General features: G+C 45.8%; 2 protein-coding genes across 6 annotated transcripts in view; one reads left to right on the forward strand and one right to left on the reverse strand.

Annotated features, from left to right (window-relative positions):
- Positions 1 to 13268, reverse strand: part of ADPRM (ADP-ribose/CDP-alcohol diphosphatase, manganese dependent) — a 29604-nt gene extending 16336 nt beyond the window's left edge. The window contains exons 1-4 of one of the 5 annotated variants that reach the window (XM_006744783.3): positions 13073 to 13268; positions 6666 to 7283; positions 5669 to 5785; positions 1680 to 2380 (exon numbers count right to left, since the gene is read on the reverse strand). In XM_006744783.3, the coding sequence (XP_006744846.2) occupies positions 2070 to 2380; positions 5669 to 5785; positions 6666 to 7283; positions 13073 to 13268 (1242 nt within the window). In that variant the 3' untranslated portion in view covers positions 1680 to 2069. Of the gene's footprint in view, positions 1 to 1679; positions 2381 to 5668; positions 5786 to 6665; positions 7306 to 12124; positions 12465 to 13072 lie in introns of those variants that run through there. The other 4 variants (XM_081805707.1, XM_081805705.1, XM_081805706.1 and 1 more) reach the window with 4 other exon arrangements.
- On the forward strand, positions 13234 to 22287 carry SCO1 (synthesis of cytochrome C oxidase 1). The gene is made up of 4 exons (XM_081805711.1): positions 13234 to 13515; positions 14542 to 14632; positions 17206 to 17403; positions 18109 to 22287. The coding sequence occupies exons 1-4, from the start codon at positions 13234 to 13236 to the stop codon at positions 18213 to 18215; spliced, it is 678 nt and encodes a 225-aa protein (XP_081661837.1). The 3' UTR covers positions 18216 to 22287.
- Positions 22288 to 22943: the final 656 nt, after the last annotated feature.

A 22943-nucleotide genomic window follows, 5' to 3' on the forward strand; every position in this document is an offset into this window, starting at 1 on the left:
CTTTTAATGTAACTACTAAAATCACATAGGAAAAAATGGACTCATTTGCAAATTCCATCTAGGATCTACCTATCCTCCACGTAATGCTTGATTCTGTGCTTAAAAGACAGAAATGTTCCAATTTAAAAAAAAGTGATGTTCCAAATAGACTTTCATCCTATCTGCATCTCTGGTATCACACTATGAATTCTGTGATGATACGCAATTCCTTTTATATATCTATGAGCACGGCCTCCTGAAAGGAGTCTTTATTACTGAGATTGTTGTAGACTCCAGTTCTCAACTGAATTTCAGGAAGCTCAATGTCTCTATTATCCAAGCCTCTGCCTTCCCACCCGTCTTTTCTCTTCCCTCTGGCAGGATCTCCACCAGCCTCTCATTACCGCTGCCAGGACTGAGACACAGATCGAATCACAGCTTCCCTGCTGTCTGACAAGCCCAGCTCTAACTGTGGGCTCATTATTCAAGGCTCTTCACGACACAGGCCTGTCCGCTTCTTGCGCTACTTCTTGCCATAAACCCAGGCACCTTTCGGTGAATCTTCAGTGTTACTCCTCACTCCTCAATTCAGCATGCCCTTTAACCTCTGCTGATGCTATTCTGCCCACCTGTCGAAACCATTTTCCTCCTCCTTCAAGTCATCCCTCATCCCATTAAACAAATTTAAACGCCCCTCCACATTCCCAGGCCTTTCTTCTGAATTTGGTATCTATGGATGGTAAGGCTGGTGAATGCAGGGAGCACGTGACAGTCACCTCTCCCGTGGGCTGAATCATGGCCCTCGGGGATCCCCAGGTCCTGGTCCCCAGAACCCAGGACCGTGACCTTGCACCACAAAACAGACTTTGCAGATACGATAGAGCTAAAGGTCTTGAGATGGGGAGATAAGCGTGGAGGTAATCACAGCTGTCCTGATAAGGCAGGCAGAGGGAGGTTTGAAGAGGGCCTTGAGCCAGGAATGGAAGGCAGGAAGCGGGCTCTAGAAACTGGGAAGGGCAAGGAAGCGGATTCTGCCTCGGAGCCCCCTGAGGGGGGACAACACCTTGAGCTCAGCCCAGGGAAAATGGTTCAGACTTCTGGCCTCCCGAACTGTAGGAGAGCATGTACGTGCTGTCTGAAGCCACCAACGCGGTGGCGGATTGGCCGAGCAGCCGCAGAGCACGAACACGCCTCCGCACCCCCAGAGCCTGGGCACTCGGCAGGCACGCTGACGCTGACGAGTACTGCTTTTTTCTCTCCTGATGTTTTCAGGCCCGGAGTCAAACTTTCTCTACATTTCAACAGTCCCTTTGCTATCCAGTAAGTGTTGCCACAAATAAGCCTTAGCACATAGGACAACCGAATTAACGTGCCCCATTTGTCTAGAAAGGGAGTCAAGAGTAAACTCATTTACCCGCTGTGGTCTCCAGCTGCGGGAGACGAGCTGCTGCCCAAAGAGACCAGACCAGTGGGCACACGGCTACACTGGCCCTTGGTCTTGCTTTGCTTAGAGTCACAAGGCCACCGCGTGACTTCTCGGGAGGCCCTTCTCATGGCCTCACGCGGAGAGACTACACATTCACCTGTGAAATAACTTACTTGTTGTTAACACAACAGGGATACAAGCCTATAAATGTACAAACATGATGGGTATTCGGAGCAAAATGTCCAACGTTCATTCACACGGCAGGATACACAGAGAAAGTTTACCTGAGCTGATTTTATTTTTTTATTACGAATTTTAAGTTACATAGTTAATACACGGATACATCCTCATTGTAAAAAGTAAAAAAATGTCAGATAAGGCTAAATGAAGTCAGTTTTGAGAACTATACCACCCGCCCTCTGTCTCCTCCCTGGCTGATTCAGGCTGCTTTCATTCATTTTGTTTCCAATCCTCAGCACTGGATAGATTATCCAAAAATGACATTTCAGAGTATCTCATGAGCTAACGCACACTGGGGCCATAAATACATTTTGTTATGCAAATAGAATGCTACACAACGAGCCTGAGGATTGGGGGGGGGGTGGTAAACAAAAACACAACGCTCAACCACCACTCTCTAGAACGGTAAACAAGATAAATCGGACTAAAACTGGAAAGCGTTTTCCTTCTTATAATTCATAATTCTGTCTGGAACTCGGCCTCTCCCTTTCAACATCATTTTGTCAGGGTAGACATAAACGGTGCCAAAAGCCTGGCTGTCCGGAGCCGTTTCAATAACCCCTTCTAGGTTGATGTGGTGCACACCAAAAGGATCCTCAGAGTAGCCACCATCGTGAGTGTGACCAGCGAAGAAACACACCACACACTTGTGAGACCAAATGACTGCCAGGGCATCTCTGTAATTCCAGGCCAGGCACACACTGTCAGAGGCCTCTGGGTAAATGGGAAGATGGCCTGTTAGTTAAAGAGAAGAAGAGTTAGGAGCCAATTAGGAAATGTCTCTTTCATCAAAACAAATGGCGAGAAACTAATACACAGAAAAAAAAAAAAAAAGGATATTGCTACTTATTTCAAATAGACTAAGACCAGAGAGAAGCACCAAATAATCCACAGCCACATCTCTGCCACATACAGAAGGGGGGACAGTCCACATACACGGGGAGAGGCCACTGTCCAGGCAGAACCCCTGAGATCCCTACAGCCTACAGTGTCTAAAGAGGCACCAACCCCGAGAAAAACTGAGGGCATCCCATGCAGAACGGTCCGCGAGGATGGCCAGAAGCCAGGTAGATGCCGTGCTGGAGTCCAGTCTCTTGAACACGAGTGCTGGGGACACAGAAAGAGGTACCCCTAAACTTGAGAACAGTTTAGGGATGGGTCATGGGTTGGAGGTCATTTCTAGAGACACTCAGTGCTTTAAAACGGATTTGTGCCACGTTTAAACGCCTCCATGAGATCCCGGGAGCCGGAGCCATTTTACAGATGAGAAAAGCAAGGTAAAGCAGGGAGTATTTATACTCGGTCCCACAGGACGTACATGGAAGTAGAGCCAAAGGATTTCGAATTCCTGACGCCAAGACACACATGAGGTCACGTCATGTCTCACTCTGGAGCGCGGGCACAAAAGCTCCCTCGGCTTTGCTTCTTGCCCTGAAATCACTTTCCTGTTTTGTTACTATTTACTTGTTACTGAAATTTATTCTGAATTTTTCCTATGAATATTTTTACTGTTTGATATCTATCAGTTTGTAATACAAGTTACAAAGGGGGTTGTTAACAGATCCCTAAAGAGTCAAAGGAGTCAGAAGAACTTATAAGTGTGTGTGTGCGCGCACACACACACACACACACAACCACTCTTGAAGCCGTGATGACAGCTCAGAGTCCAAAGGGGCCGGCAACTCTCCAGATCGAGAGGCCACACTGGACTCCTGACACAGTGACCTGCTCCCCCTCCTTGAAACACTGGGCTGCCAGGACACCACCAGTCCCCCTTGACTTCCTCCAACCTCGATGGCCACGAATTCTCACTCCCCTCCGCGGGCTCCTAATCTCCCCCACTTCCTACTGGGAGTGCCTGAATGCTTGGTCCTTGGGCTCCACTTCCCTATTGACACATAATGGCCTGGTGACCTTGTAACTTCTCAAATCTAGTATAAAGTGGCTGGTGATCTAGTAAAGTATCGAACGTCTCTGACCTTCTCTCCACTCCCACATGTTTATACCCAGCCCAGACTTCCACTCTGAATTTCAGACCCAAACATCCAAACTGCTGACTCAACATCTCCACGGATGCCTGATGGGTGTCTGAAACTTAACCCTTCCATGGCCAAACTCCAGAACTCCCCACCTGGCACCCCCTCCTAGGGCAGGGTCCCATACATCAGCGAACATGTCAGCAAACAGCATGCTAGCCTTCCAACTGCATGGCCAAAACCCCACAGGTGGAGGCAAAATGACCTCTCAGTCCCTAAAATGCAAAGTCAAAGAGCAAACTAAAATGAAAGAGAATCGCCATTAGCCATTTAAAACTTTGCTACAGAAAACCTGACGCACTCAGTTGCCAAAGGTTTGTTCATCCGGGTTCTGGGCTTACAGTGAAAGGGAGGAATTTAAGAGGCGGCTAATGTAGACAGGGGCCCTGACGGACAGGGTGGGAAAGGAGATGGGAGGGCCTCGAGTCTCAGCCAGAATCACATGCTACTGACACAACTAGGTCATTTAATCTCCCAGTCTCCCAATCTTTGAACTGAAAGGGCTGACGATAAGACGTGTAGGTCCCTTCCAGCTCCAGTGTTCTCTGGAGTGACAGGCACAGCCTGACAGTGGGAAGCCAAACAGCAGAGACACATCGAGAATTGTTCCGGTTCTAGAGACCACCTACTGCAGTGCCAAAGAGGGTCACAACGCGCGATAACCGCCGAGGAATCCTGTACTCTCCGAGCCTGGGATAACACTTGGAATTCCCATGACAGCACACACACTCCTACTCCATCTACACGTCTGCCCCACATCGGGGAAAGATTCGCAAGTATTTATGGAAATATACTTTTAGATCATCAACTATCAGAATAGCTTGTCGTTTTCAAGGGGTTTTCACGTTCGTAATTCCATTTGGTGCAATGCAGAGAAAAACCGCAGTTTGTAGGTTCAACATTTACGCAGACTCACACAGCTCACAGAAGCAAATGCACACAGACCAGCCTCCCGTCCCTGGGACCCCAGGCACGGTCCTCTCCGTCGTTCTGCCACATCAGTTCTAAAGCGAGGATCTAAACTCAGTGCCCAAACCAAGTATACCAGCCACACTGCAAATCCAAATTCAGTGCCCCATGTGCACACACCTGCAGCTGAGTGTATGTTAAGCACCCCGATTCGTACGACCTGTGATGACAGCGTGTCTGGAAAAGACATTCTAGGTGGAAATAACAGCAATCTTACTTCCTTGCAAACACATGGCAGAGAGTCTAGAACCGCAGTACTCACTGCCAGGTGAGTCTCTAACGTGTGTCCTATTACAAGCTTCGCTTCCAACTAGACAGCAGAGGCCCCTGGCCGGCAGCCACCACACCGACGGGCAGGTGTCCTGAGGCTGAGGTTGGGTATGGGGCCTGGCCTGAACTGCTCACTCAGATATCACAGTTGACCCGTGAACAAAGGTTTAGACTGCGCGGGTCCACTTATCCACACATTTTTACAGTAAATACAGAAAATACAGTGAATGTATTTTCTCTTCCTTGTGATTTTCTTAACATTTTCTTTTCTCTAGCTTACTTATTGTAAGAAGGCAGCATATAATACACACAACATACAAAATATGCATCAACCAACTGTTATCGGTAAGGCTTCTAGCCAACAGTAGGCCATTTGTAGTTAAGTCTCTAGAGTCAAAAGTTGTATGTGGATTTTCGACTGTGGCGGGGGGGGGCAGCACCCCTAACCCCCACACTGTTCAAGGGTCAACTGTACTATGCAAAATGATCCCATGTGCTGGAATTCCACTCGGAAACCCAAAAGGCCAACGTACAGGCACTAACACATGGCAAGATGTTTTTTCTATTTTACGGTTCTTTCCTGACCCAGCTGTAAATGTCAATCTTATACTCAGGTTCTCAATAAAGAAAGGTAAGCATTCATTTGACAGCAAGAGGACACCACGACATAAATATTATTAGTACACTTTCGAACCCCACTTTCCCATTCTCTAAAATGCTGGCATAATCAAGTAATTTAAATACTTACTCACAATCACCACTTTTTCCTGGTTTGTGTCAGAGAACGTAAGAACTTCATTCAACCAGTTCAGCTGCTCTTGGCTGAATCCTCCATTAAACTGGACAAACTGGGGCTCAGAAAGTCCTGAAATGAATGCAGTATGTCAGACCCATCCAATGTCAGCTTCTTCCTCCTTTGGGCATGCACACTTGGCTAATGTGGGGACCCCTGTACTTTTCTGTAGGAATGTGCGGCAGCAGTTGACTTAAAATAAGAAACCACAAGAATTTACAGCAACCCAGACAGATAAATGGCCTGTACGCACTCAACTGCTTACCTCGCTAGCTCCGCGTTACACTGAAAACAAAACACAGCCTTCTGACCGTGTCCACGGGCCACACAAAGTCACCTTGTGCCCCACTGGCCTTTTCCTGAGTCCTTTAATGATGCTAACATGTCACTCCGCTCACGCTTTTCCATCTGCCCCCCTCTCTGTCCTGAATACTCCGCCCACCCCACACTTCCCAAGGATGATGACTCCTTCCAATCATTTAGGTTTCTGCTTACATGTTTTTCTCCCGGGAGAGACCACCTCTGACCAGCTAAGCTAAAACACTACCCTGAGTCCTTTTCTTTAACCTTACACATAATTTTCTCGGTAGCATTTATTGCTGCGGACGTAATTCTATTTGTTTCATTCATGGTCTGTCCTGCCCGCCTACTTCTCTTGCTTCCTCCACTGCATCCGTCAAAAGATAAACAAAGGTGACCCTGTCAGCATTGCTTCCGGCTCTGAAGAGCCAGCCCTCGAGAAAGGGCCCGGCCCAGAACAGGCATTCAGATACCCGTTAAATAAATGAATCTTGAACCAACAGCAGCCAATCCACGCGCCGGGAGAAATCCTGACCCTGAACAACAGTGACAATATACTTTTACCTTAATCATCCATCTTCCTGCTGAATAAAAGGTAGCTGAAGAATGGAAAGACAATGTATTAGACTCTCAGCTCAAAGGAATAATTCACCTTGCGGACTATTCAACTCCGAATTTGGATTGTGCTCCTTCAGTATCTTCAGACACTGCTGGTATTTTGGAGAGGACTGATCCACGCCTAAGACGCTCAAGTCGTAAGCATCCAGTAAAATGAACCGGAATTGAGGGAATGGGACAAAGTGATAAGCATAGTAATCCTCCGAAGGCACAGTCTCGGGATGGTGCACAATCTGGTCTTCTAGAAACTTTGTGTTAAGCTTAGAATTTGTTAGGTAGTTTCTGCTGAAGTTATAGAACTCGTGGTTCCCCCACGTGTGATGAACGGGGACTTTAAGCATCTGGAAAGTGTTCATAACAAGTTCGAGTGACTTTTCGGACACTTTGTACTGTGCGTTATACCCGTCAATGATATCCCCAAGCTGAAGCACACAGCGGGGCGGGCTGCCCTCCATATTCCAGTGTTCAATAGCACTCCGTAAGTGAAGCAGACTGTGTCTGTAGTATCTTCGTCTGTTTCCTTGGAAGTTATAGCCATCTTCTAAATCAGCGTATTGGATATCTGCTATCACTCCAAAGGAGAAGAGAACTTCCGAATTCTCACTCAGGGTTCCAGGGTCAGGCTTATCGTCCATAACCTTCAAACGGGTTTCTAAACAAAATAAAGAACATAACTACACTATAAACATCTTACTTTTCTAAATGGGCTGCAGAGGATGGTAAAGTATTAACAGTTAATCCGCCAGGTAGCGTGGTAGAGAGAAAAGCACATGGGTCTTAAAGTCCAATTGTCCTACAGCCAAAGTACCGAGTCTTTGAAACAGTTCAGTTTTCTCATCTGTAAAATAACCTCTATTCTTCAGAAGAGTAATTTACAAAAGGGTATTATCCTATTAATGAACAGGTATTCTAAATCCAGAAAAGTCAAATTCACATCTGGTAGAATTTGTAATTTTTAAGAAATACACACTAGTTTGTTACACACTTACATATACATACACATAGACACACACACACACACAGACACACACAGTACTTTCTTCCACAAACACCAAAATAATTCTATCGAAACTTCAGGATTCTTTTTACAAAAAATTACATATTACACTCATTCATTGTACTTTATACATTAGATTCCCACTACAGATTATTTCATGTCAGGCTGGATCTTTTGTCTTCTTTGGTGGGTAGGTCACTTGAAAGAACTTGGCTCATATTTTATATCTGGGATAATGGGGGAGGAAATGAAGAAAAAGGGGAATCATTTTAAACAAACAAAAACTAACTATAATATTGATGTGACTATCTTCATTTCTGACAAATGGTTCCTGATTCTTCAGTTGTTGGATTCCAATCTGAACCAGCTTTTCTTAACATGAATCTTAACTACCCTGTCCCCAAAACCAAAATGGAAAACATGTCACCTTTTCTTCTCACACGTGATCTGCGCCTTGCCACACTAGCCAAGAATAAGGGATTTAGACCTGAAAAGCTATTGTTTTACTAGATTGTTTACAATCTAAATTTATAATCATTTCTAATGCCTCAAAAGAGCCAAGAACACTAAAGATTAAAAATAAAAACCAGGGGGGGCGCCTGGGTGGCTCAGTCGTTAAGCATCTGCCTTCGGCTCAGGTCATGATCTCAGGGTCCTGGGATCGAGCCCACATCGGGCTCCCTACTCCACGGGAAGCCTGCTTCTCCCTCTCCCGCTCCCCCTGCTTGTGTTCCTGCGCTCGCTGTGCTTTTCTTTGTCAAATAAATAAATAAAATCTTTAAAAAAATAAAAACCAGGGGCGCCTGGGTGGCTCAGTCGGTTAAGCATCTGCCTTTGGCTCAGGTCATGATCCCAGGGTCCTGGGATCGAGGCTTCCGGCTCATCGGGAAGTCTGCTTCTCCCTCTCCCCCTCCCCCCTGCTTGTGCTCTCTCTCTTGTTCTCGCTCTCTCTTGCTCTTTCTCTCAAATAAATAAAATCTTTAAAAATAAAATAAAAACCAAAGGCCATGATCCTAGAAGATCAACTATTCTTATTATAAAGTCTACAGTACTACACTGTGCTGTGGGATCGAAGCATATTAAAGCCTCGCTGTTTCTAAAAAAACTTCATGTGTAATTTCTAAAATTACTTCTCGACTCCTGGCCTCCAGCAGCCCACTACAGCTACCGAGTTCTCTTCAATCACCCACAGATACGTGAAATCCTAGCTGACGGAGCACTGCTGTCCGAGGCGGGGGTGACAAACTCCACAGCCGGCAAGAGGGCCGGGCGGCAACCTGACTTCCTTGAGAATTAGAGGCCTCTTTTCATTCTGAAACTGTTGTCACGAGGGACACACATTCTATGTGATCCACCCAATTGTGAGCTTAATCGGGTTGTGTATAACTAGCCCTAACAAAGGTATAAAGCAGCATTAGAAAAAGGCTGGAAATCCTGAAAAATGGCTTGGTGTTCTGACACTTTTTTTTTCATTTGCTTGTTTCGTCCTGCAGTCCCCATCTGAAAACCCAGTAGATATCAAGCCAGCTGATATGTCTCAGGGTGGGTGAGATCATCTGATTTGAAGGGTGAAGAACTCAGATACAATAAATATAGAATTCATCTAAGTTACACGAAAATCTGTAGTCTCACTAGGTTTCAAATGTTTGTGATTCAAAGTACAGATTAATAGGAGATTTCAACCAGAAGTTAACTGGGTACATGTATCACTGGAACATTATTACCAAAGCTTAAGAGAAAACAGTTTCTGGGGAGGCTTTTATCCTTTGCCAAATTAACTTGTTTGTTTTCGTCTTTAAACTCAGAGGCTTTAAGGTGATAATCTGTACTACAGATCTCTTGAGGGGGAGCTTTTAGTCCCAGTTAATCTGATCTTCTAGGAGAAGCTATTATTTGTGCCTGCCTAGCCAGTACTCATCTCCTGTTCATCTGGTAACAGCGCGCCCTGGTCTCCCTAGGCATCTATACAATCCTCGCTCTCGGTGCCTGTTGCTGTGACCTTCACCCCCTGGCTGTGCAAGTGTCGGAAAGGGCACACATGTGACCCTGGCCTAGCTCTCTCTCAAATAAATAAAACCGTAAATACATAAACAAACAAACTCACTCTCCTCTGAGTCAAGCCAAACTGAACTGGCTCTAAGATTCCTGTCGTATTATACAAAAAGTCCCATCAGATACACCTTCCACTGGAATACAGTTCAATTTAGAGAAACTTAAGGATAAACTAAGATTTGCCAACCTTTTAAAGAAAATTAAGCAATGTGCAGAGAAGCAGCAAGGGCCACACACTTCAAAACAGTAATGTGTTTTGGGGTAGAAAAGAGATCTGCAATGTCGAAGACATATGGCTTTTAAAAATAAGGCTAAGGGCAGGGAATACACAGTTTTATGAAATAAAGAAATTATTTTTTAAAACAGAAGTGTAAACTGATACTGTCATCTGTTAAGAGAAAGATATGAAGCAAGGAGGAGGGACAAGGCCACATGCAAGGAAAGACCGTGAGGATCAGAAGTGAGTTAGGCGGGTCCCAAGAACTCAAGTGGGCAGGGAAAAGATTCTCCTGACTAGTTCAACATCTTTTATTGTATGGTTCTGGGAGGTGCCAGGGAGCTCAGAAAGACTGGTCCTGGTGGCCAGAGAGATAAAAAAAACTCAAGACACCTCCCATGGGGAAACGCACAATTAATAAACATGCCAATGCCATGAACTTTTCAAAATACCCTCCATCCTCCACCAGACACACATGGGTACGAGGTTCACTCTAGCTGCTTTTATGCGGGTTTCAAGATGTCTATAGTACAAGGTTTTTAAAAGGTATTTTTAGAGAAGATACAGTCTGAACGAATTAGAAGACCTAAAACCTAAGACCTCTGAAAAGAAAGGAAAATCCCAAGTTTTACGTGAACTTTGTTCTGAAAGTCTGGAGCGCACCATTATATGTGAAGTTACCCAAGTTGTAGTTAAGAGGCAGTGGGACAGCTGCTGAAAACTTTGAGACTGAAAACCTGGAAGGGAATTTTAGTCCCAGTTTTTCCTACAGGGAAACAATTCATCGGCACTTGTGAGATTCAACTAGCATATACTGTACAATAATCTACTTTTGTAAATCGTAAAGCACTACCTATGTGTTATTTTTTAATTATCTGAAAACATACCTGCCTAGTGAACCTCCAGATAACTGAAACTCCTGCAACATTTTATAGAACAGAATAGTATAGAAAACTTCACCAGAGTTTCAAAAATTCTATTAATGAACTCCTACAAAAATTCCAACAGAAAGTCATGGTGTAGGATGAGCAGCCAGCAGTTTGTGAATACCTCCTTAGGCATCAATGATGTTTATCAATAGGAAGAAACACCCAGGGATGCCTATTTGCTGAAAACTTGCTACAAGACGATACTAATAAAACTTCCATAATAAGATGGCAGAAGGCCGAAGCTCCTTGTAGAAGCCTCTCAAGCATCTACGATGAATTAGCAAATGAAGATAGTCCTACACTCTTGTCAAAGGAAAACGAAGGGGTGGGAGGACACAGCAGGACATTAGTAAGGAGAGATGGTCAAAGGGAGCTACTGCAACAGAGAGACGCCCAGGCCTAAGCCAGAAGTATCTCAGGGAAGGGGGCAGGTCAGGTCAGCAAAGCCTTTCTATGCAGAGCCCATGGGACAGGCGGCCCTGGAAAGGAAAAGTGGGGGGGGGGGTAGTGGGAGCAGTCTGGATTTTTAATTGTGCTAAGTAGTGCAATGACAGGAAGGTTGAGGCTGGAAATGTTTGTGGCAAGGGACAGGGGGCAGAAGCAGCCAAGTTACAGTGCTGGGAAGGTCACACAAAGTTAGGGCCTAGCCGTCCCAGTCAGGACAGCCCGGAGTTACCTCATGCACAAAATCTGACCTGCCTCATCACTATGGACAGAACAAACATCAGATGATATTACGTATATTCTGTCTCTTTCAAAAAAGGTATCTATATTGAAGGAAAAAAAACTCATTTGCCAATCCTGGTGGTTTAAAAGTAGTAATGAAAGTGATAGGTTTACGCTAGACATCATGTTAGGTATCTTTTAACACTAGATTTCACAGGTCGGAGAAATCAGGCTCAGAGGTGTTATCAGCAACTCGTCCCACGTATAGTCACAAAACACCTCCTTTGAGTCAGGAACGGTTTTAGAAGCTAGTATTTTACCTAATATTATACACTTAATACGAAAAAGTTGTATAAAAATGCTTTGGTAAACAAATTAAGGATAAACCTGGTAAAAGAATCACTTTGGCAAATGAAATTTAACAGACCAGCTAAAAACAACACTGAACTTTAATTTATACGACTGACATCATTAACATCCAGCGGAGCAATGAGAAAGATGAACAAAAACTGTATATGCTCATCGCCTGAACGAGTAAGGTATTTTTGTGTCTTTCTGGCAATTGGAAGAAAAACTTCCCCCGGGGCAAAGAAATACACAGATAGAAGCAGGTTAAAAAAAAAAAATCTCACCCACGGGTAACCTCGGGACAGAAAAATCAGTTTGACTGAGAACGATGTGAAGTGCCCCATGTCCTCGGAGCAGAACTTCCAGAAAATTCCAGTTCACCTCGGGAAGGAAGAAACGTGGCTATCAGCAGAGTCCGGCTGGACTGCTGGGGAGGAGCCCGCCCACTTGGCCAGTTACGCCGGCTCACAGACACTGCCGGCTCCCGTCCCACGAGCACTCGGGCACGCTCCGAGCCGCTCCTTCTGCTCGGGGGGAGCTCCGGGATCTGAAGTCAGGGAAGAGAATTAGGCTGTTTTCCTGCCCGCTCTGTCTGCGTTTTGCCAGCGCGGAGGCGGGCAGGCGAGGGCAGGCGTTAAGGGTGCAGACACACTGGGAGGAACACACGGCAAAGAGGACGCGCGTGCAAGCCCACCTTCGCCAACCAGGAAGAAGCAGCCCACGGACGCTCTGCGCCCAAGAATACGGGGCTGTCCCCGCAGGAGACGCGGTCCCCGGTGAGGACCTCATCCGCCAACCTCAACCCTGGAAGGCCCAGCGCCGAGGGCAGCCGGCGAGGGCGTCCTAGGACGCGGGGGCCCGGCCGACTGACTCAGGGAGGGGACCCGGCGCAGAGCCGGCTACTTCGTGCGGAGCTGCTGCTCCCCGCGAGGGGACAGCGCCCGGGGCTCACCGCCCCAGCCACTCCAAGGACGCCGGTGCGCAAGTCCCGAACGGGCCGAGACGACGTCAAGTGCAATGGGCCCGCCGGCACCCCCGGAGGGAGGCAGCGGGGTCCGCGCCCTGCGGCTCCGGGCCGGCCTCCAGGCGGACGACGGGGCGACGCGGGCGGGGACCGGGGGAGCGGGGCTCTCCCGGCGGCGACTCCCGCGCCCGCCCCGCCGCCCGCCCGCACCGCGAAGCCCCCGCCCAGCCCCGACCGGGCCCGCCTCCAGACGCGAGGAACCACCTACCGCGCGTCGGCTCCACAGCCGAGGGCTCCCTGGCTACCGGCTGGGCGACCTCACCACCAATGAGTTGAGCGGAAAGAGCGGCCCGCAGCGACTTCCGGAGGAAGTGGAAACGGCGCCGGAAGTCGGGGGGCGGGTCAAAGGAGGCGCGGTCCCCCGAGTGCATGGCGGGGCTCTGGCTGGTCCCCAGCCCCAGCATGCGGCTTCCGGGGGGCCGACTTTGGCGGCTCCTGCCTCACGGGCTCGGCTGGGCCCCGGCGGAGGGGGCCGCCAGAGTCTGGCTGAGGCAGCTCGGCGCGCGGCGAGAGGAGGCGTGGCAGACCTCGGAGCTGGCTCGCAGCGGCCGGGGAAGCCGGCCCTTGAGCACGGGGATGCCTCCCCCTCCAGGGTCGTCCGGCCCCGAGCCGAAGGGCCGCAGAGACCCCATGCGCCCCTCCAAGCCCGGGGTGAGTGCACACCTGCAGCCCTCTCTTTGCTCGTCGCCCCTGCACGCCGCCCTACGGCCTCCCCGTCCCGCTTGGTGGTGACCTCGGAAATGCTCCCCAGCTCAGCCTTACCGGCGGGGGTCGCACACTCTCCTCCCTATTTTCCCTTGCTTCGCGCGTAGTCCAGCCCGAAAGGGAGAACCTGAGAACTGACGCTTTCCCCACGCGGCTGGATTCTCGGGCTTGGGTTTTAGTTTTGCGTCCCCTCCTCCCAAAATACCCCGAAAATAGGGTTCGGGTTTTCCTGGGGGTCTCGGCCTTAAGTTGACCACGATTGAGGAGTCAGAGCATGTTCATTTCTGTCACGTGAACCCGCTTTAGAGGTTCGGTGTGTATGTTGAAATTGAGCAAAATGTGAGTCGTAGTTGCGTGCAGGGTATGCCTTTTTCTTTGGTTTCTCCCAGGTTCTAGTTCTGACCCCCACTACGCACTAGTGATGGGTAAGAGAAGTGGGCTTTAGAGGCTGGGGGAGGAAGGTTAATCAGTGAGGCCGAGGGAGTCGACATCTTACTAACCTTGGGACTTGAAAACGAGGGAAAAGGAGTAATTTGCAAGAAGCTCCATTTCTACTTCGGCTTTGTTACTTCTGGAAGCCAGAGTTAGGTCAACCTCCCGAATTTTATTTATGTTCCCAGTATCAGCACAATCACATAATTAACTGGTTTTCAAATCAGCAGTTGGGAGTCAGGATTCCCACTTAGTAACAGTCGTGGGACTTGAGCTTTGGGTGTCTTTCACATGAAATGCACTTAAGGACTTTCTTTCCCCTTGGGAATGAATGCTTCTGTAATTGTGGTCACAGCCCAGATGTAAGTGCGCCCAGACTCTGTTGGTACTTTTTCACCCCCGAGTAAAGTGGAAACATTGTACATATTTAACAGAATCAAGACCTGTATTTATGTATATTAAAAGCCAGGATAGTAAACTTAGTATGGTTAAATGTTTGCATCTTACTAGTGTTTTTCTTTGAAATCTGTGCCCCAGTAGCCGGTTTCCTGGAAGTCTTTGGCATTCACATTTGCAATTGGTGGAGCTTTATTGGCTGGAATGAAGTACTTCAAGAAAGAAAAGACAGAGAGTAAGTAGATATCTATCCTCCTGTCAGCTCGAAATAAAATCCTTTTCTAACATTTTTTATTTTGTTTTTAAAATTCTTATCTTAAATAATTTTAGATGAACAGAATAGTTATAAAGAAGGCATAGAGAGTTCCTATGGACCTTTCACCTGGCTTCCCCTACTGTTAACAAATTATATAACCATGGCTCATTTATCAAAATTAAGAAATTAAAATTGGTGCAATACTCTTCACTTGATTTGGAATTCGCCATTGTTTTGTCTTTTATCTGGTCCAGGATCCAGTCCAAGATACCACTGTCTAACAGTATGAAAAGACTTACTGTGGACAGGTTTGGAGGTGGGTGGTGAAGCCTGGAGGGTACAGAGATGACCAAGATGCATTCCAGCCATTGAGGTGCACATGACAGGGAAGCAGGCACAGAATTAAAGGATTTCACTAGATGAGGTTCTGCCAAGCCAGGGGGAAGCCCAGGATGCTCTGAGGGCCGAAGAAGGGCCAGCCCCTACTGCAAACTACTGAGTATGCAGAGGGAGAGGCCAGAGGCTGACCACGGATGATGAGCAGAGATTGGGAGAACGTGGTCAGGGGGTGCCAGGAATGGCTTTGGATTAACACGGGAAGTGTTTAGACATTGTTTGCAAGAACTTCATACTTCAGTGAATAGTCCAGGCTTTTAAGATTTGGTTTAAAGGTTTCCAGTAAACCTTTAAAATATCACTTAAATCGGTTTGGGTTCTTTAGAGTCTCTTTTGATGCCATGATACAAAGGATGTGTTTAAATCTGCAAGAATTCATAGGCTTTAGAATCTTAGCAATATAAGATCCGTATCGACAAGTAGATGTGTTTCTTTTGTATAACAACCAGTGTTTTATTGATGTGATTTCCATACTCTAATGAGAAATTAAGTTCCTTTGGTTTCACAAAGAAACAAATCTGAGAAGCTGGGAAAGTAGGGGCAGACAGTTCTGGGATATGCAAACTTTTGACTTTAGTTTGGAATTTCGCCTGCAATAGTATTTGTTTAATAAAGAAAATTACTATGAAACTATTGAAAGTATTTCTAAATTATCTGAGAGCATTTGCCGACATGATGCCTCATCAAATGCTTCACTGTGTACATTTTACAAACAAGTACGTTCTCCCAACATAATCATAATGCAGCCGTCAAAATCAGAACATTAACATCGACATGTTAACTGCCATTCAGCCTTCAGACCTTATTCAAGTGTTGCACCTTGATGTTCCTTATCACAAAAGGATCCGGGTCAGAACCATTCTTGTACCTACTTGTCTCTTTAGTCCCCTTCCATCTGTAGCAGTTTCTCAGTCTTGGTGTGACTTTCATGACCTTGAAAACTTCGTTATTTTGTAAAATGCCTCTTGGTTTGAGTTTGTCTGATTTCCTCACGATTAGATTCAGGTCATGTCCTTTTGGCAAGGATATCACAAAAAGTGATGCTGTGTTCTCACTGCTTCTAGTCTGGTACCATGTGATTTCATTTTGTCACATTACTGATAATGTTCATTGATCATGCATGAGTCAGCCTTCTCTACCGAAAACGTAGTTAACGTATGTTTTGTGGTGTGTATTTACATATGTAAATATTCCAGTCCCCGCCAAACTCTCCGTGCATGTATGTCCATACCAACTGGTGCTTTCCTATTTATTCCGAGAACTGTAATCCATATTCTCTTTATTTTGATGCTTTCCTATTTATTCCGAGAACTGTAATCCATATTCTCTTTATTCTGATGCCCAGATTGTCCCACATTGGTCCCTGGGAGTCTGAGCAACTTCCTGTTCCTTTTGACCTGCCTCCACTGTTGAGTTCTTCCTTAAATCTGGCTCTTGTAATTCCTCCTCCGTGGCCCCAATACCAGCCATTTCTCCAAAAAGCCCTGTTCCTTTTAGTGGAGGATGATATTTAGAAGTCAGGAGACGGGCTCATTGCTTCTGGGTCGTGTTTGCTCCAGGGTCCTCTCCGTGGACTGAGCTAGAAACTAGATGTGTGTACTTACATCTCCATTTATTTCCATATCTCTAAGTATCTCAGCCACAAGCTCCCACTGGCACCTGCAGTCTCGGCTCGACGCTACAGGGTGCGTCCTGAGTCTCTCCGTCCATCTTTCAGCCTCTTCTGCCATGTGTGACTCTTACCTGTAATCTGCTTATTTATGGTTCATCCCTTGTGTGTAACTAAGGTCCCATGGCCCCTGCCCCTGCCCCATTCAGATGCCCGCCTCGGGACACTCAGGCTAAGACTCCAGACGGCAGCCCCCGCCCTGGTCATGGCCACGCCTAACGACTTGGCTGAATTGTTCCAGAAGAGACAGCAGCATCTTTACTGCTTTTTCTTCTTGGTCCTTACTACACACCATAGCATTTGATTTGATTTTGTTCATTGTTGGATCCTTAATTTTCTTAAAAGATTTCTTAAGCTGATTGGAAACAGACTGTTTTCCACAGTCTGTGCCCCCACAGTCGTGAGTATAGAACTGACCATACATCAGGCATTTTGGTGCCTGTGGTTAGATTGACTTTTGTAACGTGCGTGTTTGTATCTCTTCAAGAGCTGGAGAAGGAACGGCAGCGAAGCCTGGGGAAGCCTTTGCTGGGGGGCCCATTTTCCCTCACAACACATACTGGAGAGCCCAAAACTGACAAAGACTACGTGGGTCAGTGGGTATTGATTTATTTTGGTTTCACTCATTGCCCTGATGTCTGTCCAGAAGAACTAGAAAAAATGATTCAAGTCGTGGATGAGATAGGTAAGCCATCACTGACTATAAAAAGTACGTTTACTTAATGTCGTTAACGTTACCACGCTTTTCACGTTCTCCTATTACTGTCAGGTCGGGTGTCGTGATCATTTGGGTTCATTGTGAGAACATAAAATCTTAGCATCGCGCTTGTTCGCTGCTTTGATTCCTGTGACCGTATCCTCTACCAGAGGGAGCTTTCAAATGCTGGGAGGTCTGGTTTCCCATAGCTCTGCATTGTGCCCCTTCCTTGATTGTAGACGCCCATCACTGACCCTGCCTTCGTGCATGTGACACACAGACTGTGCAGTCAGCCGCATTTATGACCAATGAGGAAGCGGATATGTCCTTCTTAAAATACATTGTTTCAGGGGATCCAGCCTTTATTGATGATTATCGCCCTGATGATTATTGCGGGGGGCAGACTGCAAACATCAGGTTGGATCAGGACACGAGATAGCCACACGATGTGATCTGGGTAACGTGCACAAACTGGTGCAGGTGTTCGGTAGGATAATTATCTGGTTCCCGCACAGATACTGTGGACATCTGCTCCTCCTGCAGGCCGTCCCATCCCCTGCCCCGCCCCACCCTCTGCACGCGAATGTTCGGTGTCCCTCTGCTTCCTGAACGCCTTGCTGAAGCACTTACTATTGCCGGGGTTCCTCTTCTCCCCTAGAGTGTGAATACTGATCAGTGAGAACTTTCTTTCAGATAATATTCCAACTCTGCCGAATTTAACTCCACTTTTCATCACTATTGACCCAGAAAGGGACACAAAAGAAGCCATCGCAAATTATGTGAAAGGTATGTCTTATTAATAATATTTACATCTCGGGGCACCTGGGTGGATCAGTCAGTTAAGCATCCAACCCTCGACTTCAGCTCAGGTCATGATCTCAGGGTCCTGGGATTGAGCCCTGCACCGGGCTCTCTGCTCAGTGCGGAGTCTGCTGGAGATTCTTTCTCCCTCTGCACCCCCCCCCACCCGCTCACACACAGGCTTTTTCTCTCTCAAATAAATAAATAAAATTAAAATATTAAAAGAATAATAATACTTTACATTTGTTTAAGCTTTTAGAGTTTTTGAAAGATCAACTCATTTGACCTTACATGCCTCGTGAAATAGGACAAATGATATTATCATCAGGTTTAGAGAAGATGAAAAGGTGAGGCTCAGTTGTGACTTTGGCTGATAAGCAAATAAACAAGTTTCTCAACTCCCAATGCACAGCTGTGTTTATTTTGTCACAGGAAAGACTGAACTTGGCCTTCATACAGCAACAAAGCTGACAGAACGTTAAGTAGAGAGTGAAGACACATTGCTTCTAATTCCAGCTCTGTACCTCATTCTCTCTGTAAAATTAGGACAAACATAAATCCTGGGAGTGTGTAGGTTGGGAGATTAGAGACTTTATATACAGTTTGAGGTCCTAACACATATTTTATAAATCCAGAACATTTATTATGACAGAGACACATGTATAACTTTTCTTGGGAAAGTTGAAACATCTCCACGTGCAAGTTAAAACCTATGAGAAGGCATTTTTACAGACTAGGTAATGGTAGAATTAAAGATGAATGCTTAGGTCCTTAGGAGCTTGGGCAAGTTGCAGAATTTCTCGGGACTCAGGTTTCCTCAGCTGAAAAATGATGACAATAAAAATCTGTTTTGTTGTTATAGGAGTGACGGGAACGTGGGTGCTGAAAAATCAGGAATTGGAATTTTAATTTTAATTATGGTGAAATTGGTTTAGGCTATTGGTCAGGGGGACCGATGAATAGTTTTACATTTAATTTTACATATGACACATTGTAGCGCATATCGTCTAAAGCTTTGAGGTTATTTAAAAGTATTTTGTGGGGGCGCCTGGGTGGCTCAGTCGTTAAGCGTCTGCCTTCGGCTCAGGTCATGATCCCAGGGTCCTGGGATCGAGCCCCGCATCAGGCTCCTTGCTCTGCAGGGAGTCTGCTTCTCCCTCTACCTCTGCCTGCAGCTCCTCCTGCTTGTGCTCTCTCTCTGTGTCAAATAAATAAATAAAATCTTAAAAAAAAATTAAAAAATAAAAGTATTTTGTGAAGGCCCTGCTGTACCTTCTGTTATTTAACATATTTACTGAGATATAATCAACATACACTAACACGTAAATATATAAAGTCTACAGTTTGTTACCTTTAGTCATATGTCTGCACTTGTGAAATCATCAAGCAAAACTGGACGTTACTGTCACCCCCAGCGGTTTCCTTGCACCCTTGCTCCTCCCTCCCCTATGCCCCCCTCCTGTCTCCGGGCACCCACTGATCTGCTTTCTGTCGATGTAGGTTAGTTTGCATTTTCTGGAAGTTTATGCGAACAGAATTATACACTGTATACTTTTTTCTTTTTATGGCTTCTTTCAGCATAATGCTTTTGAGACTCATCCACGTTTTCGCCTGTGTTAGCAGTTCACTCTTTTACTGCTGAGCAGTGTTCTGTTGATGGACATTAGAGTTACTTCCAGTTCGGGGCTGCTACAGAGCATTCAAGTCCAAGTCTTTGTACGGACACGTACTTCCATTTCTCTTGAGTAAAAGCATACGAGTAGGTTGTTGGATCATGTGGTAGGTGCACGTTCATCTTTTTAAGAAACTGATAAACAGTTTTCCAGAGTGGTTGTACGTTTTTACATTCCCACCAGCCACGTGTGAGAGAGCTCTAGCTCCTGCCCATCCTCACCACACTTGATATGGCCGGCCTTTGACTGTAGCCACTTCACTAGCTGTTCGCTGGCTGCTCATCGTGGATTGCTATGCTTCGCCCTAATGACCCTTGATAGTAAGCATCTGGGACGCCTGGGTGGCTCAGTTGGTTAAAGTATCCAGTCTTGGTTTCAGCCCCGGCCTGATCTTGGGGTGATGAGATCAAGCCCTGTGTCAGGCTCCATGCTCAGTAGGGTCTACTTGGGATTCTCTTTCCGTCTCCCACTGCCCCTCCTCACTCGCTCGTTCTCTCTCTCAAATAAATCTTCAGAAAAAAAAAAAAAATACTAGGGGCGCCTGGGTGGTTCAATCGGTTAAGCATCTGCCTTCAGCTCAGGTCATGCCCAGGGTTCTGGGATCAAGCCCCTCATCGGGCTCCCTGCTCAGCGGAGAGCCTGCTTCTCCCTCTCCCTCTACCTGCTGCTCTGCCTACTTACGCTCTCTCTCTAGCTCTCTGTCAAATAAATAAAATCTTTAAAAATAAAAAAATATTAAGCATCTTTTTGTGTTCTTACCACCTGTATGTCTTCTTTGGTGAAGTGTCTTTTCATACCTTTCGCTCATTTCTGTGGGGCTGTTCATTTTACTTGTATTTGTTTATCACGTATGTTCCCAATACGAGTCTTTTATCGGGTGTATGATTCACAGACATTTTCTCCCAGTCTGTGGCTTGTCATTTCAGTCTCTTAATGTGGTTTGAAGAGCAGTTTTCAGTTTTTGTTTTTGTTTTTTTAAGATTTTATTTATTTATTTGACAGAGACACAGCGAGAGAGGGAACACAAGCAGGGGGAGTGGGAGGGGGAGAAGCAGGCTTCTCGCGGAGCAGGGAGCCTGATGCGGGGCTCGATCCCAGGACGCTGAGATCATGACCTGAGCCAAAGGCAGACAAAGACTGAGCCACCAGGACCCTGGGATCACGACCTGAGCCGAAGGCAGATGCTTAACGACTGAGCCACCCAGGCGCCCCCAAGCAGTTTTCAGTTTTGATGAAATCCAGTTTATTAGCATATTCTTTTATAGATAAATCTTTTGGTTTCATTTGTAAGAAATCTTTGCCCAGCCGAAGGTTAGAAAGGTTTATTTTTTCTTGAAGTTTTAGAGTTTTTATTAGATATTTAAGGCGAATGTGTGTTCACAGTGTACAGATTTAGCAGGAATTTGAACAATGACAGTTATTTCCTAAAGCAGGTGTGACTCATTGGGTGACAAATGATCTCTAGTGTAAGTGTGTTATGTTGTCACCGGTTTGTTACTGCAGGTTAACCAAATCCTAAATGTCCCCAGATGAGGGGAGATATGAGTTCTCATAACTGAAATGCAAAAACTGTACAGTAATATTCTTCACCGGCACATACGTACATCTGTTTAAGCTCTTAGAGTTTTTGAAAGATCCGTTCTTTCAAAATTCTTTACTAGTTGAATTGGAACCGGGGGGAATTTAAAAATATTGAAGTTCATGTGTAGAAAATTACTGCGATTTCAACAGTTTTTTTAAAAAGGTTTGGACATGCAACTAATGTAGACTTCATTCACTCTTCTCTCAGAATGGAAAAGAAAAACAAGCCATCCTGCTTTTTCAGTATCTGAACAGTTTTTCAATTCAGGATGAATTAGAAATGACAGTAGGTTTTTTTTCTCTACCTTTGGAAGAAGGTCCTGCTGTTAGGTGTTGGACTATCATCTCTAGTCTGATGAATCCAGGTGTTTTAAGTGACTTCTACCAGCTCACTCCCATGAATCCCAAAAACCGAGCAGCAGATGCATGCAGTGAGATTGTTTGCTGGAAAATGAGATACAGCTGTTGGCGTGGGATGACTGAATCGTGAAGCAGACCTTTTTTTCAGGACACGATGAAAAACTGTACTGCTTAATTCATGACAATATCTATCTATAAACTTCACAAGTCTCAGAATATATTTAAGTGTTTAAAAGCAACTAAATTGGGCGCCTGGGTGGCTCAGTCGTTAAGCATCTGCCTTCGGCTCAGGTCATGATCCCAGGGTCCTGGGATGGAGTCCCACATCGGGCTCCCTGCTCGGCGGGAAGCCTGCTTCTCCCTCTCCCACTCCCCCTGCTTGTGTTCCTGCTCTCGCTCTCTCTCTCTCTCTCTCTGTCAAATAAATAAATAAAATCTTTTTAAAAAAAAAAACAACTGTATTAACAAAAAATGTGATTTAAATAATTAGGATCCATTCCCTTCAGATCTTTACAAGATCATTTTGAAAGGATCTGACTTACATATTTATAAAGAACCAGCTTTGGGTTTCGTTGCTTTTCCTCTACCGATTTCCTGTTTTCAGTTTCATTGATTTCTGCTCTCATTCCTTTCTCTGTTCACTTTGGATTTAACTTGCTTTTCTTTCTCTAGCTTCCTAGGGGGGATATTTAGAGTCCCGATTTTAGGTCTCTTCTGCAGTGTACGAATTCAGTGCCACAAATATCCCTCAAAGCACTGCTTTGGCTGCATCCCACAAATTTCGATAAGTTGTGTTTTCATTTTCACTTAGTTCAAAATACTTTTCAGTTTCTCTTGAGATTCCTTCTTTGACCCGTGTATTATTCAGAAGTTTTCATCTCCATGTGTCTTGGGCTTTTCTACTTATCTTTCCGTTACTGACTTCTCTTTTAACTGCACTGTGGTCTGAGAGCACATCATACGGTTTCTGTTCTTTTAAATCTGTTGGGGTGCACTTGATGGCCCAGAACATGGCCTGTCTTGGTGAATGTGACTTCTTTATTACGGAGGAGAATTTGCATGTGTTCTGGGTGCATTTCTTTTCCTGTGAATCACGAGGGAGTGTTCAGGGAC

Source organism: Leptonychotes weddellii, chromosome 15, assembly GCF_054177405.1.
Source record: "Leptonychotes weddellii isolate Sample4059 chromosome 15, ASM5417740v2, whole genome shotgun sequence".
NCBI lineage: Eukaryota > Metazoa > Chordata > Mammalia > Carnivora > Phocidae > Leptonychotes > Leptonychotes weddellii.